The 16,620-nt window shown below is 42.3% G+C and overlaps 1 protein-coding gene and 1 long non-coding RNA gene across 5 annotated transcripts in view; one reads left to right on the top strand and one right to left on the bottom strand.

Moving 5' to 3' along the window:
* The window catches only part of GAB1 (GRB2 associated binding protein 1), a 100,656-nt gene extending 99,739 nt beyond the window's left edge, over positions 1–917 (bottom strand). For both annotated transcript variants that reach the window (XM_026106122.2, XM_026106123.2), the window contains exon 1: positions 713–917. In XM_026106122.2, the coding sequence (XP_025961907.2) occupies positions 713–784 (72 nt within the window). In that variant the 5' untranslated portion in view covers positions 785–917. The remainder of the gene's footprint in view (positions 1–712) is intronic.
* Positions 918–1,782: 865 nt separating this feature from the next.
* LOC135328202 (uncharacterized) overlaps positions 1,783–16,620 on the top strand; it is a 55,997-nt gene continuing 41,159 nt past the window's right edge. For all 3 annotated transcript variants that reach the window (XR_010388969.1, XR_010388967.1, XR_010388968.1), the window contains exons 1-3: positions 1,783–2,081; positions 11,013–11,221; positions 13,245–13,316. This is a non-coding gene — a long non-coding RNA (uncharacterized LOC135328202). The remainder of the gene's footprint in view (positions 2,082–11,012; positions 11,222–13,244; positions 13,317–16,620) is intronic.

Genomic DNA, 16,620 nt, shown 5'->3' with positions numbered 1-16,620 from the left:
CAAACAAGCTCCATTTTCCTGCAACCGAAATGTCAGCTCCTCTACGGCCTGTTAAAATATTTACTTCTGAGCAACAGTAGGCTGCTACTAAATAAATAAATAAATAAAGATTTCTTGAAACTCCCTCCCCTCCTTCCCCCCGCTTTCCCGGTCTGTCCCGAGGCGCAGGGTGCCCCGGCCCGGCGCGGCAGCGGCTCCCGGGGCATCGCCGGCTCCGCGGCGACCGCTCCGCTGCCGGCGGCAACTTTCCGCCGGCCGCGCGGAGCGGGGTCCCGGCCCCGGCGCCCTCCACGCGCAGCACGGCGCGTGTTTACATTTAAAATACATGTCTCTCCCAGCCCGGATCCAAAGGGAAGACGGAAAAACCCCGCCCCCCTCCCAACTCGCTCAGAAAAGGCAATAAAAACGAAGGCAGAAACATCTGACCGCTCGGCGTCCTATTTTTTCCCCCCTCAAAAAAAAAGTTTGGAGAAAAAAAAACAGAGAAAAGCAAACAAACAAACAAAAAAAAAGCGAGTGAAAGTCCTGCGGGAGCCGGCGGAGAGCCCGACCGCAGCAGGGCGGCCGGGGGCCGCGCAGCGCCCGCGCCCCGCGTTGTCAGCGCGCCTCGGCCGGGAGCGAGCGGGAGCGGCGGCAGGCCGGGACGGGGAGCGGGGGAAGGGAGCGGACCGAGAAGGGGGGACGGGGAAGGGGGGACGGGACGGGCACTCACGTAGCGTTTCAACTTCTTCTCCGGCGGGGACTTTCGGAGCCAGCCCGAGCAGACCACCTCGCCGCCGCTCATGGCTAAGCCGCCGGGGCAGTCGTCGTCGTCCTCCTGCTGCTGCTGCTGCTGCTGCTGCTCCTCCGGCAGCCGGGCCGAGGGAGCCCCGAGCCGCGGCGGCAGCACCGCGCCCGCTCCGCTCCGGCCTCGCGGGGCTGCGGGGCGAGGGCAGGGCCGGGGCGGGCGGGGAGCGGTGTGTGTGTGTCTGTCTCGCCCGCACAAACAAGCAGCCGGAGCGGAGGCCGAGCGGAATAACAAGCGGGGCTGAGGCGGGAGGCTTCCCCCCTTCCTCCTCCTCTTCCTCGCCGCCCTTCACACAAACATCGGCAGAGACGACGAGCGGCGGCCGCCGCCCCGCCGCAACTTCGGCTCCGGCGTCCCGGGGCAGGATCCGGCCGCCGCCCCGCCTCGCTCGCGCCGCCTCCGCGACCCTCCCGGCCGAGGAGGGCGCAGGGGGCTCCCCCTCCTCTCGCCCGCCCGCCTGGCAAATCTCGGCGCTGGCTGCCGCAGCGGCTCGGGCTCGGGCTCGCTCCTGCTCCTTCCCCTTCCTCCTCCCCTCCGCGCGCGGAGGAGGGGATCGGCCGCCGCTCCTGCCTCCTTCGCCTTCACCTCCGGGGCACGGAGCGCCTCGGCCGCGGGACGCCGCCCCCCGCGGGGCTGGGGGCCAGGGGCAGCCGCGGCCGGCTCTCGCCCGACCGCGCCGCGGGGTCGGGTCCGCTCGCTGCCAGTGAGCGGGGGAGGGATCTGCCCTGGTATTCAAAGCGTCTCGCCCCCCTCCCCAGCCCACTTTTCCTCCACAGCGCCGGCCCGTTGCACGACGGCGCCTCCCCGCCCTGCTCCCCCCCCGCCCGGCAGGCGGCCCCGCCGCGTCCCGAGCCGAGGAGCCGCGGCTCCTCCTGAAACTCCGCCAGAGCCTTTTCAAACAACAAGGGCCGGGAGGGGGAAGGGAGGGGGACGGTGCTTCCGACAGGGATCCTGGGAGCTGTAGTCCGCGGGCGGGCGCGGCCCCCGGCGGGCGAGCGGGCGGGCCGCGGGGACTGCGGCGGCGCGGCCGTTGGGGGGCCGTTAGGGGGCCGTTGGGGGCGCGCGGAGCGTTGGGCGGGCGGCAGCGTCGGCGCTGACCCCTTCCCCGCCGGACGGCGAGAGAGGAAAAGGAGTGGGGGTGGGTTTCCCCCTTTTTTCCCCCTCCCTCCCCCCAGGAGCAGATTTTTCTGGCCATGTGGGTTTGAGAGGTCTGGTTTGGGGGCGTGCAGAGCATCCGCTGAAAATTCACGGGAGCTGAGGAGGGCGCGGATTTGTTTGCAGCTCTGAAGGACAGGTCTGTGAAGCTAATGGTAATTTGAATAACATGTTAAAATTATGACTGAAATGTTGATTAATTCTTTGAAACGCACCGCAAAATTATTCATTAGAGATGGAAAAAAACCCAAACCCATATAAAAACGGAATTAAAAACAACTCGGCGAAAGTGAACTCCTTTCAGCAAGTCTGAAACTGCCTTGGCAAAAAAAGTGTAAAGTTCGGTTATTAGCTTAGAAAAGTTAAGTGCCAAGTTCATTTCTTCCCAGAGTGAGTCTCTGGGACCGTGGCGTGATGTTGCTGCTGGTAAGAAAGTTGTAATTACAAGGCTGCATGTGACAGTTGTGATGTATTAATTAAGGGGGAAGCGTCAGAAGGCTTTTCAGTGTCTTTCTGCAGTAAACGCATACACACCACCCACCGTCACACGACGCTGAGGAGCTACGGTTAAAACACCATCCAGCCAACCCCAAACCCCTCAGCAGGAGAGAGTTTCCTACCAAAAAAAAAGTCAAGTTTTGGCAGCTTGTGCCTACTTATTTATATAGGGTGTTTATAATATTATTTTTTAAGTAGTGTATCCGTTGGCCGTAACGCTGGCTCCTGTATTTCCCGGGGAAGTAATCACAGCGCCCAACTCGATGGTGAAAACGTAACCAGCTCCCCGTGTAGCCAGCGGCGGGGAAGGCGCCTCCAGAGGGCGAGTCAGAGCACCGACATTAACTCCTGCTCCCAACCAGCCGGTTGGAGATTGCAATCGGCTCCCAAGGTTAGTCAGCAAATTACATGGCATTTGGGGTCTAAAGTCTGGTGATGTAAACAGCAACTAATGCGTTTGCTCGCCTTTCTCTTCCCACGTGTGTTGCCTCTCGTCTGGTAGCGAGGCTATGAGCTCTTGGGACAGGGCTTTCTCGTTTGTGTTTGTGCGGTACCTTCCAGAGGGAGGTCTGTTCACAGCCAAGGCTCCTCTTTGCCACAGTCATACAGATAAATACAATTGGGGAAAAAAGGACAGTGGTATGTAAGGCAATCCTAACCATTATTCAGTTAAAAGGGTAAGACCAAACTCATTCAACAGTTAATCTCTGCTGACGGTGCTCTGCCTTTTCCACTTCAACAAAAAGAAGCTCTAAATATATATATATATATATATATTTTCAGATTACTTATTTGCAGGGTTCTGGAATGGGACGTGTTGTTTGGTTAACAGCAGTGCTCTTCCATTGCAGAGAAATAGTCCCCCTAGTGTGCCTTTGTTGAAGGTAGTGTGATAGTTGCTGTGATTCCTCAAGGTATATCATATTAAAAAGTTACAAAACAGCATCTGTAGCATTTTGACAGGGTCACTTGCATGAGTAACAGGAAAATGAAAGGTTAAAGGCTGGAGCCATTGAAATGAGTGCATTAATTTCACTGTAAATCTTTACACGTAGTTACTTTTACTAATGCTTGAAGTTGTATGACAGGTAAAGCACTATTAAATATTAAAAGAAAGATCATGAAGATTTTTCCAAAAACATTTAGAAAAAGATGATCAGTGATTTTTGTGCTTCACCAGTGTTAAAAGTGCACAGATCCTAGCATCCAGACCATCCTCACTTATATTTTGACGAATCATCACTTCATGTATTTTGATGGGGCTAATGGAAAGAATAAATGAGAAAGTGATTGGATGCATACAGTTAATAAGCATGAACTCAAATTGTAATATGAGGTTTAGACTTCAAGGTGGGCTTCAGTATAGCTCTTTTATTTAAACCACTAATGTAGTTGTCTAATATTTTGACATTACATTTGTATTTTAAAATATGTTGGAACCGGTGTTAGCCCAGAGTCCAGCATTAGTTTGTCCAATAGCTACAGTAAGAATTAATTCTCTTGAAAATAGCTATCCAGAGATGCACTTTGTGTGTAGGTTTCAGGCCTGCCATGTAGTGATAAATCATACGTTAGGAAAAAGGAGTAGATGTCAAGAATACCAATAAATAATGAGAACGTAATAAAAACTTCCGTTTAGAACCTGTAGAACATTATTGTAACGTACAATAACAGACCCAAACACTGTCTTAAAAATCGTTCATTGCACTGTTGAATTTAAGAAAATATAATACAGCAAAGAAATACTTCAAAATGACCTGTTAGATACATATCATCTTTAAGATGTTATCTGATGGACTGATTTCTTGCTGATCGTGGTGATGTATTTCTCTTTCTGCTCGCAAACTGGTACTTGAACTACCCATTCAGTGTTTCATTCTTACCCGTTCAGTTTACAATTCCACTGGCACTTTGACCAATAATCTTACGAAAGAGCTGTATGTAGCTGTATTTCTCTTTTAAAGTAAGTTAACAGCTAGCAAAACCAAGAATATTAATACAGTGAGTTTCCATGCATAACTAACAATGTTCCACAGTTCATAATTGAGACATCCTGTGTTAGGGGAAACCAAAGCAATTAAGAACGCTAATGAAATGCATAAACAGCACACTATTTAGGTTTGACTTTTAACATCTGCATAATTATTGCTGCGTAACTGTCTACATAGCAAAGTTAGTGGGCACAACTACAGTAAGGCATGGTAGGGCATAGTTTCCTTAAATTAGGATTAAAAATTGCAAAAATTTCTATCGAACTTGAATGTTTCAGCTAGTTTTCTTATTGTGTTTTTTCCTTGAAACTTTAAATAACGTAAGCATGGTCCATTTTGAAATTCTCCTGAAATACAGCTTGTGCTTGGAAGTACAGACTCACTAAGGTCACAGAGTGTTCTGGCAAGCTCACGGTGGAGCCGTTGGGTCACACTGCCATTTGGCTTGATAGACTGCTGTAACTGCACATAAGGACGTGATCACCTTCTCCCCTCACTTTGTCCCTGCCGGTTATTTCTGTACAAGTGTGCTGGGATTCAGGAAGCTCAGAGAATAAAGATCCTCTGAGCTCAATTAATTGCACTATGGAGATCTTTTGTGTTTCTGTACATGGACAATCTTGAAGAAGAAAGGATTTTCTTTGCCTTGCCAATGTATCAGTGATGGCTAAAAACCCGAAGAGGTTTCATTGCAGGTGCTAAGACAATCTTGCTCTTTTATTTTGCAAATAATCAGGATTTCTGAGGAATTGCCACCCTATTTTTCGGGTGAGGTTCCTTTGCTGTAGATTGTCTATTTTTGTAACAGCAGTAAGAAAACAATCAACTGCAATCAGCTGTTTTTCAGTTGGTTAGATTACTCAGTTTTTTTCCATTTTAAAAAATAAGTTTACAATTGGTAGCTGTACATAGCCAAGAAAAGGATGTGCCCGGCAAAGCAGCTTGAGAATCGAGCCAAGATGGAATTCTTACCGACTAAAATGCCAGAATAATTTCAGGCCTAGCCACTGCACTGTTGTGTGTGTTACTATTTGTGAAGCCTGTATAGCTGTTGTGGTCCAAAACAGTATCCATTTTGTGATCAGATACTGTGGTGAAGTATGTAGTACAAAACTGACTAAAATGCACTTTAACTGGCCAGGCGACACTGTGCTCTGGTATGTAACTACCACTCACAGCCACAGTGCTTTTGCCACCTTCCAACTAGTTGACTGTGTTCTTTTTGGACTTTAGGCTCCTCTGACATTTTTTCATCTCAATTATTGCCTTGCTTATATGAGCACGTGAAAGAAGCCTTGATTCCTCCCTTGACTTTGTGTTCTTTTAGGAGTGCATTCCAAAGTGTTTTAAATGGGTTCTCCAAAATTTTGGAGTAGAATATTTATATATTTTACCACATGAAGTAGGTCATGTGTAAATCCATTGCCTCTGGTTTGTCTGCCAAGGCTTCTTGACAAAGGAAGCAGGAGCTGATAGAAGAGGAGATTATATTCATATGGGTTTGTTTTTAGAAATATGAATGATACTAATTTCTCATGCAAATAGCTTGGGATTGCTGGAATTGCATAATACGACCACAGCTCTTGACTTAGTATTATACCTTATAGTATGAAAAAAATATGCATTCATCTGTAGTTTCACATTGCGGTTACATTTTGCTGTGGCTCTTGATAGTGATTCTTAATCTTGTCTATGCCTTCTGTTATATTTTAAAGCAAAATTTGTACTTAATTATGACATAGACTTACAACTCTAATAAAAAATCATATTTTGCATGTCAAACTATATCCCAAAACATGTTTAGGTATTTACACAACAACAAATCAGTGCAAAAAGATTCTTTTAAGCTTGAAAAAAAACAATATAGACATCTGTTTTCATCTCAAGTATTTCCCCTTTGAGCTCAGAAATCTTCCCAGATAAATTTAATTTACAGAGTTCTTTTGGTCAGTTTGTGGATGATTTTATCTACTGTTACTTTCAGATTCTAGTTATTTAGATTATTTGGCAAAGAGATTGAAGAAAGACTAATACAAAACAGACTTTTAGATGACATGACTTCATGTCCACACACTTTGGAATTGTTCATTGGTTGTTGTCATTGACACCTTTTGTCTTTTTGTATTCTTCCTCTCGTGTGAATGTAGGAAAATAAATAAAAGGGCATGCTGCAAAACTCGTACCAAAAAGGAACAGTTTTAATTTCTACATTGGTGATATAGGTTGAGATTTCTTTTTTTGTAGAAAACTCACTTTCCCACTTCCGGAATGGAAATTCACTGGTAAATATTTGTCCTCTCGCTTTTGCCAAAGGATCAGTTGACTGCCTTATTCCATGCAAGGGAATTTCCCTTTTCCTTTTAGACTAAGCAGGTAAGAAGGAGCAGGCAAGCTGGTTGGCCAACCATGCATAAACTTCCTCAGGTCTATTCTGCTCAAAAATAAATCAACAGGATTTTCCCTCCATAAGGATGATACCTTTGCATATATCCTGCTGTAGTGAAAGTGAGCAGACTTTTTGTATCATGTGAAGCATTTTCCAAGTTCAGCACAATGGAAACTTAATACTTCAGACAAGCTTGGTTTGGAAAGTTTGATCTGATCCTGTAATAGAAATAAAAATTACTATAGAGATGACCTTGTTTTCAGGAAAAATTGTAATTCACAGTCATGGAAGAGACCAGTATTTCATTCTCCAATGCTGTGCGTTGTCAAGAAGGCATATTAAGCAGCCAGGCTCTTTGGTTGAGCATGGTTTGTCCTCCAAAGACACAAGGGGGAAGTTGTATTGAACTCCTCCCAAAAGGGGATTTATTACAAGATAGAGCACTAAGGGAGGAGTTAAAGCTAAGAGACAGCAAATATGAAGGCATTGCAGGCTGATGGTTTCTGCTACAGCATGAAAAAGCAAGCACATCAGAGAATATGTTGTTTAGAGAGGGTTTTCATACAATACAATTGGAATAATTGAGCTTACAACGCTAGTATAATCATGTACTCTGTCAGCTACAAAGCCTGCCTTTTTTTTTCTTTGTTGTAATCTCCATGGTTAAGCAGTTCCGTGTAACTGATATTTTGAAAATAAAATAAGGAAATTGAAAGATTAACTAGAAATGCTTGAAGAAAGGAGGAAGGTGTTTGAATGCCAGGCTGGGATAAGATGTGTTTAGCTGAAGCTCCTCTCTCTCTAGCAGATTAATCCAACATCTATGCTGCAGTCCTCCCAGGAAATCATTTAATCAGAGAATTAAAGTCACTGGATGTATTGGAATTTTTTTGACAATGCAATAGGAACATGCAGTAAAAATCAAAGAAATTAGTCAGTTAAAGAAGGTGCTGGTGAGGAGAGGCCCCTCAAATGAATACACAAATGACTTTGAACGTTGCGTAAAGGGCCTACCGTCACAAGACAGAGAGAGCAGCAAGAGCCAGCCTTTATAACATATTCTCAGACTACAGGGTCATACTTTAGGGCCCACAGTCATATTGTCCAGGTTCTGGTGCAACACATGAAATTAGCACCACTGGGAAATACCTTCTCTGCAGAATTAAGGTTGCCTCCTTTAGAAATGCTTAGCCCTCATTCTAAGCAGTTTCTGTTCAGACAGCCACATCTACTTCTCTTTTACCTCACTGGAAGAATAAGAAATGCAAGCCTCTCACAACACTAACGCTTTCTACTCTAGTATTGGCAGAAGCAGTTTCAGGGCTAATCCTAGCAATTGCCTACAGCCTCTGCCTTAGGGGAGCCCTATTATATTAAACCAACTAGCAGTGCAAGTCATCTATGCTGAGATTCATCTCATTAAAATGTAGTCACCTACAAGATAGTTGTTTGCATGTGAGCTAGTCATCTACGCTTCATTTATAGCCAGTGATGAGATATAGGTGACTAGGACACGTTTCATCTCTTTTTAAGGCAGATGCCTAAATTGATTAGATGAATTGTGTCTTTGAAGTGCTTGTTTATCTCTATTGACTAGAAAAGGAGTCTAGACAACTAGCTCAAAGGTAGACAGCCGTACTTGTGACATGTAAAATTAGGTAAGATGCAACTTACACTTTAGCATGTGAGTGAGAAAAGCAACCATATTCTCAAAGGTAAATGCCAGTCCTGATTGGGAATTTTTTTAAAATATCTGTTGAGTATTTTTGAGAATTTTGAAAATCCTCAGCCTTTATTGGTAGCAGGGATAGGAAATCTAATGAATTTACATATTAGATAAAAAGATCTGAGAGCCATAGTCAAACACTTGGCCCTGAAGCAATGACAGTCCTGCCCAGACAGAGCAAACAGGAGAGATCCTTTCTGTAGCTGTTTATGAAAACTTTAGTACTTTGTCTTGAGACCTTCCAGAACCTAAATCTAAGGAGATTTAGATGTGTTTCTACCATTAAAATTACTATTTTTGAAATCTCCATCACAATATCTAAGATCTGTAGAACATTTAAAAGCCCCCAAAGTTGAGGGGGACTTTTGGCCCTCCCAAGGGCCAAAGGAAGGTGTACTTCTCTCTCTGCCTTTCCAAACAGGGGAACATGGAATTTTCCTTTGCAGGATTTTCATTATTTTATTTTATTTTATTTCATTTTAAGAGTTTTCACACTGGACTCAGGCTTCATTAGAAAAATCTTTTTCTCTCTCATAGGTTTGAACTCTTTCAGGCTCAGTCTGATATTTTCTGGCAAGAATTATTATCTTGTCACGAAAGGACAGTAGTGGAGCAAAGCAAATATTTTCAGCTAAGTGTCAGCTATCATTTTCCGTGAGTTTATATTGCAGCTTCCAAATGTTTCTGTACTCCTCAAAACAGAAAGAAAAAATCACATTAAAACTGACAGGTTATAGAAGGTGGAGTGCCACTGCCAGGCAACAAGAAAATGGCTAGCCCAGAGGCCACAGAGTGTCAGGGACAAATTAAAAGAATATAAGAGAAACAGTACAACAAGAGAACAGTGGAGTCACAACTGTTTTTTCATAATATCTCAGGCTAAGTCTAGAAAAAGGAGAGGGAGGGACCATTATATCAGTGAAAGAGAACGTCATGAAGAAAAGTTATACCTGCTCAGCATCTCACAATTCTAAAAAATCTCCTTGGACATACTGATCTACTTTTACAAGTAATATTAATGATCAGGTTCACAATTTAGGGGGGTTGTTCCATTTCTCTTACATTATTTCCAGTAGTTCTGGAGAACAGAGTTCTCTGTAATCAAAAAATGAGATGAGAATCTGAGGGATAGTAGAGAGAAGGAATTCAAGACAGGTATGGGCGCATTCTTGTCGGCATTGCAAAGTTCAGATTATATCTGAAAAGCTCAGTAAAATTAACTGAGGTAAAAACTTTCCTTTTTCCACTCACCCCAAAATGATGCGTCTTTGGCCTTTTTCAGTGGCACTAGAGTGTTAAGAGGCTTTGTGCCTTCTGCAGTTCCTCAGTAGTCCAACAGAAATGCCACATTCTCCTTGCTTCTTCCATGCACAAACATGTTTTCTAACTAAAAAAAATCAAAGAAAGGGAGAAAGATACCTCTAAATTATAGGTGGATAGAATATAATGTTCCACTTGTAGTTAAAAGCAAAAGTTTAAATTTCCTAAAAATCCCTGAACATTCTCTCCTATCTTTAGCCATCTACCTGCCACTGTTTCCTTGAGGGGAACAAAATACCAGTTCACTAATTAGGCCTTCACCTTGTCCATGCAATTTAGGCCATCCAACATGGTAAGAAATAAAACTTTAGCTTACTTGATCAGGCACACAACTCCAATATTGAGTATTGATAGTATGAGTGAATAGTCACAGTGAGCATTCACTAGCAGGCACAATTTGCACAAAATATGAATTAGACTGTTCACAGAAATCTTATGACCAGGTGAAAGAGCTGCCTTTGACCCTAAAATAAATCCTTTCCATTTATTGATTCATCTATCTCTATTGGCGATGATTACCTTCTACTTTAAAAGATTTAATTTAACCAGTACTTCTGGAGTAGAAATCTTGTGCTCATCCGAAAGCTGTTCATATTTACTGTGGGTTTTCACATATAGTTCTTTGTGGTTGTTAAGATCTAAGTCCTTAGTAAAGAGTTTACTATTTCAGGAACTGAGTTTTTTATAGATTTATTTTATGGTATAGCTATTACGGCATAATCTTGAACTGGTTTCTTCATTTGCTGAGTGCTGAAATCTATTCCAGAACAATAACTGTTCCGGACAGTCAGTCACAGACATTCGTGTCATTCATTATGTATTACACAAATGCTACAGGAAAAAGGCTGAGATTCATACTATGGCCGTTGCTGTAGGCCTCAGATAACATTAAGGTGTTATGTCTCATGCACTGAATATTTCACAAAGTGTTCCAATATTTTATTTCCTGAGAAAATACAGCTTTTAGAGTTTGAATGTTTAAAAAGCAATTAAAACAGAATTTTGTTAGGTAGTGAATAACAGCTTTTTAAAAGGTAGCACCAAAGAGTATTCTCTTAAATAATTTTAATGTTAACTTTTTCTAATGCTTTCTCTTCCCAATGTTATTAATTGCTTAAAACCCTCCTCTGAATATTCCTGCTCCTCTAGAAGCTGGATGCTTTGGCAGCGTTCCCTTTGAATGTGGAAGAAGTCAGTGATCCAAACAAAATCCTCAAGAAAAATAGAAAGAAGGATACAAACAGAGAAATGTGTGGTAACCTGTGGTTAACTCACTTCCTCAGAGTGTGGGAACACTGAGCTTTGATCTGTGCTTTATCTGACACTGAGTAGAACTTGAGTCTGCCTCTGCTTTCCAGGTGAGTACCCTAACTACTAGCTATTTTTTCTGGTTATTTTTACTCTTTCTTACTCTCTTACTTTGTTCAGAAGTTCTATTTTAGAATTAAGAAATAAGTTTAATATGAATTAATATTTTCTGAGGAAAAACATGCCTTGGAGAACGGTCTGATGAGCTGCATTTTAGTGATGAGGTCCTACCTGTGCAGTACAGGGAATTGGTGGGCTGCTGTGATAACATTAAAATGATGGAAACCAGCAACTCAAAACTTTCCTGTAGATAATTAGTGTTTTTAACCAGACTTTCAGCAAGCAAAACACTTCCTGTGCCAGTTTCTACACTGCTGTTTTAGGTGACCAGCAAATAAAAGCAGATAATGTGTCCAGAAATTGAAATACTTCTTTGGTTTAAATACAACATATTTCCTCCCGTATGCTGCCACTGAACATTTTAGGAAACTGCCATCTTGGGGAAAGAAGAAATAGTTCTTTTTGACCCATTAGCTTTAGTTATAAAGCAGAATGGTTCACCCACAACCTCACATGCAGTACGTAGTATTGCACACTACTCAATGGGTAGGTTCACAGTGAAATCAGCAGGCAGTGTATCTATTTGTCTTGCATAGCTGTTGTTTTTTTCTCTTCAGAGAGTGAAATGCTGAAGAGAATCTCATTATTTTGTTATGCTTGCTGCTTCTTAATATTTCTAGTGTTTTAATTTCCAGAGGTGAATTTTCTGTATAGAGACAGCACAACGCTTTTCAGCAGTGTAGACAAACCTGAATTTTGCCTTCCTACAGTTAAGGACAAGAATAAATTATCCTGTTTTCATCCTCAGGAGTAGCAACATTCAGTATAGCAGTAAAGGCAGAATGGGATTGCAGAATGCAGATGGGAGTTGGGAAGGCTTCAGTGAGAAGTTTCAGGAGATTAGGAAACATTAAAACCTACTGTGGACAGGGTGGAACACTGTATCTCTGCTCTGGATAAGACCTTTTCCAATCTCACTGAGGGGCTGAAGTGCCAGGTAGAGGTTGCAGTGCCTGCAGTATTGGAGACGGTGCATGACAGGGTGCACCCAACACTATTAAAAGGCTGCGCTTTGCCAAGGGAGTGAAATGAATGTGACACCTAAAATCACTCCTCTGGAGAGGAAGAGAGAGGTTCCAGAGTGTTGCAGCCACAGAGCAGTGTCATGAACTGTGGGAGAAAAGCAGGAGCATGGAGGGATGAAGTAGGTAGGACAGGCAACAAACTGAAAGAAAGAGTGTGGTTGAAGCCAGGCATACGAACTTGGAGGCAGATGACTCATCTATTGCCATCCTATTTTTCCAAGCAATTGCGTGTGTCAGTAGCCAGCTCTATCTCTGTAAGGTGTTTTGCCCCTCATGTTTTACCCTGTTGTATAAGCACTGAGTGTGAGCCTTTCTCTGAGGATAACATGATTGTTCAAATACAATAGCCGAAGGTCTGGATATAGTGTATGTAATATCAGTCATATAGCAGAAAGATGTGAGTTTGCAACACTAATTCTGTGCTAGTCCTTGGCCTTCCACATACAGCAAAGTAGGAATAATAAAGTGTTGTCATCAAAAAGGCAGGATGTCAGAGAGTTCTTTCTGCACAATGGTTTTGATAGTGTGAGAGTGCAGGTAATATAAGAACCACAGGAGAATCCTGCAAGCTTTCAGAGAGCTACAGACTTTGAGAGACTCCTTCGTTTTCTGGGTGGGGAGGTGAGCCGATAACTTTTGCTTCACAGTACCAAGACTCTTCCAGGAATCAAGCTGCTTTGGTGTGCCTTTCACAATATGCACAATGTTCTTTCTCTGTGCACAGTGGGACAAAGTGCATTGTGGGAGCCAAGTGGGATTCAATAGTGTATTTTCTCTTTTCCCAAGACAGCTATTTGTGAACTTGCTGTAGCAAAAAAAATGGGTATTTAATCCAATTTGAAAAGTGCCCAACACACCTAATTAAACAAATCTGGAGACAGTAATAATGATAATAAGCTAGAGTCTGATTTGTTACATTCATTTGCAGATTTGTAGACAAAGGCCTGTTTGGGACCTAACAGCAGGTTAAAATGGACTTGAAATCCCTTCACATGATAAGGTGAGGAGAAATATCATAACCTCAGCTATATTTTATGACCTTGATCACTTTTATGTCTGTCAGTGATGCCACATCTCTGTCTCCATGGAGAAATCAGACTCTTTACAGCAAAAATGCAAAACTAGCCCCCCCCCCATTTTATTCAATAAATGTTTCACTTGCAAGAAGAAATTGTTCTGTTCTGGGTATACAGATAATATATTTCAGTGTAACACAGTATCTTGGTCCAAGCACATGGTACTCTCCCATTTGAAAATGCTGTAGCTTCCACTCCACATTTTCGGCTGAAAACTGAAGGCAAGTGTGCAAATTGTATGTAGCTCATATTTTCTTATGAATGTGTAGTTACAGGCTCCCATAAAACTTGTTTGTGAAACATGTACTGTTCCTGACTAGTAATGTCAGAGTTGTTGAGTTGTTGCAATGGCTTATTTCCATTAGTTGCAACATACTGTAATCTTAATAAGAACATAGTGACTTAAATATCTAATAAAAACAGACAGATTCAAACTATGAGTGAAAGTAACCAGCTTAGGTTCAAGAGTATTGATATTAATGGGCAACACTCTTACTTTATTCCGTAGCAATCTAAATAAACCATTCGCAAAACCACATTGCTGGCAAATAAGGAAGATACATCTATTGTAAAGCTGGGGAATAGCATTATTAGTCAATCAAAGACAAAGAAGAGTAAAAACCAGTATTTTAATAAGGGGGAAAGTAAATAGGGATATAGACCAAAGGAGAGTGTAGTGTATCCCCCATGTTTTTTGTCTTAGATTGTAAATCCTTTGGAGCAGAGATTGTCTTTCTACCCTGAGTTGATCTCTGCTCCAAGACTTCTCGGGCATTAAAGCCAGTTCCATTCCTACCAAGGGGACTGAAGGGAGGTTAGATAAAGAGACAAAGGACTGTACTGGCTACACCTCCTGGCAAATGCAGAACTGGAGGATAGTGATGGAGACTCTTTCTTCTTCTCCAACCCCTTTCTGACTGACAACAGGAATTCAGAATGACAGCAGTGTTTATTGTGGTGTTGCAGAAACCATGTCTGTTTTGCCTCCAGGTCAGCCTCTTGTTGTAAGCAACTGCCAGGTTTTCACGTGTCTGCTTTCACACTGCCTGTGTTTGTCCAGCTCAGTAAAATCTTGGGTTTTGTTGCTACAATTATACAAACAATAGTCAGTAACAATGTGGCCTCTGATTTTGAAATGCTTAGAACAGTAATTTTTTTTTGCCAAAACCTCAGCCAATGTGTAAAAATAAGAACTGGTGCTATACATGGGCTTTGTTGACCTGAAGAACGTTGTTGAATCTTGTATTTGACTTTTCAAAACCTAATTAAAGATTCACTGCAATACACAGTGCTCCTTCACACTTGTCTGCATGAGTAGACATCTATGGGTATAAGCTGAATGGCTTTTTGGGGCAAACTGTGTCTTGCAGGATTGGGGCACTGTAAATGTGCATAATAAGCAGCACGCACACAGGTCCATCACAGGTCTGTTAGTTACAGTGGTGGTTGTTAACATGTGCCAGCTTGGTATTTGTTTGCATATGCAACTGAATAAGATGTGCTTGCAGGTATGCCTATTTATTTACACAACACACTGTGAAAAGCCCAAAACTAAGGGAACATTATGGTTTTGTAGTTCAAATACTAAAAAGTTGGTGTGCAACCATAAATCTGCTCTTACGTGGTCATATATCTGTACTGCTGTTTCCTTGCCAAATTTACAGCAAAAAAATTTATCCTAAAAGTTGCTGAAGTGAGTGGGAATTGGAGTAATTTTGCACTATACTACACTGTGTGAGGAAAGTGTGTGATGTTCTTCAAAGTTGTTTTAAAACAGAAGTGTAGGTTTAAATAAGAGACTCTCTCATCATGCAAAGCTAATATTTGATCTAAACAAGTTGTAACTCAGCATTTAAAAAATGTGATTTCCTAAGTTTCTCTGAGGGAAAACAGCAAAATGAGAAACCTGCTGTCTTTGCTTTTTTTCTAGTTAAAATGCCAAGACAGCACCAGAGATAGGGAAGTGAAATTGCTTGGGGTGGATGGATTATACGTTAAAAATTTTAACAAATGCAGTCAATGTCTCAAATTGCAGTAGTCCTTTTAGATTCCTATTTGTTACTTGGTCTACCTGAGTTCTGTTTTGAGTATTTAGACAGAATTTCTGTGGATGACACAGGCCTCATACTAGTGCTTTTATGGGGATATATTTCATCGCAGTTGCACAACTGTGAGCAGCTGCAGTCCGCAATAGATGTAGTATATGGCAGTTGTTAAACAGACATTTCTCATTTGCTGCAATGTAACTGGCATGTAAGAGGTAGAAAACACAGTAACTGGGAAGCAGCTAGTAACCGTGTTCATTCACTGTATGTATTTTTTCTATGTGAGATGAAAATGTTTTTCACTTAAAGGCAGCGTATATATGCTGACAGGAACTCAGTTTAAACATGAGATGCCATTGGTAAGAGCCCATAGATACAAGCACAGGCTCACACCAAGTTGCAATCTAACTTCTTGGAATTTGTGACCTTTAGCTCCAGAAACATGGACATGGTAAGATAAGAAGAGCAGCTCTACTAGCTTACCCATAGATAGGGAACTGATAAACATTTAAGTAGTTTGACATTCCATCCTGCAGGATGTAGGAATATGCACACATATGGTATAATTACAGTGCAACTTCTAATGGCTGTTATTTTCACACATCATCATCAGCAAAAGCAACCTTATACATCAGGAAGGCCCATATGTCATGGGAATCAGCAAAACAACTTTAGCAAAACAATATGATTTAGAATGTCAGCAACTTTCTGAGTGATCAAGTAAGGAGAATGTCTCTTTGATTTATAGGTCATCACAGTTGTAGGGAACACCACTGAGGCACATGCGCGAGTGTATCAATAACAATATTACCGTAACCTTTTAATGCATTACAGAAGGAGCTCCACCCTACATAATCTCTTGTGCTTAAAAGCATTTTCAGTATCCACAGATATAATGAGCTTAGAAGACTGAAATAATCAATACTCTCTGTTTTTCTCATACACTGAAACAATTAATAAAGGTTTGCAAAGTCTTTCTGGGCATATCATTATAGACATCAAGAGCTGCTACTGCTGATGAGGCAGTGCAACTTGTGGGAGGGGAGGTGTACATCCCTGTAATGAGATTTCCTCAGGGGTGGGTAATATACTGATACCACAGAGAAATCGAAAGGGTAAGTATGCATGATGCCAAATGATACTGAAATGATTAAGTACTAGTGCTTGTCACTGTTATCACTTG

This window comes from Dromaius novaehollandiae, chromosome 4 (assembly GCF_036370855.1).
Source record: "Dromaius novaehollandiae isolate bDroNov1 chromosome 4, bDroNov1.hap1, whole genome shotgun sequence".
In the NCBI taxonomy this organism is placed as follows: Eukaryota; Metazoa; Chordata; class Aves; order Casuariiformes; family Dromaiidae; genus Dromaius; species Dromaius novaehollandiae.
The sequence above is the reverse complement of the archived record's forward strand: the minus strand, read 5'-3'. Positions and strand labels throughout refer to the sequence as shown.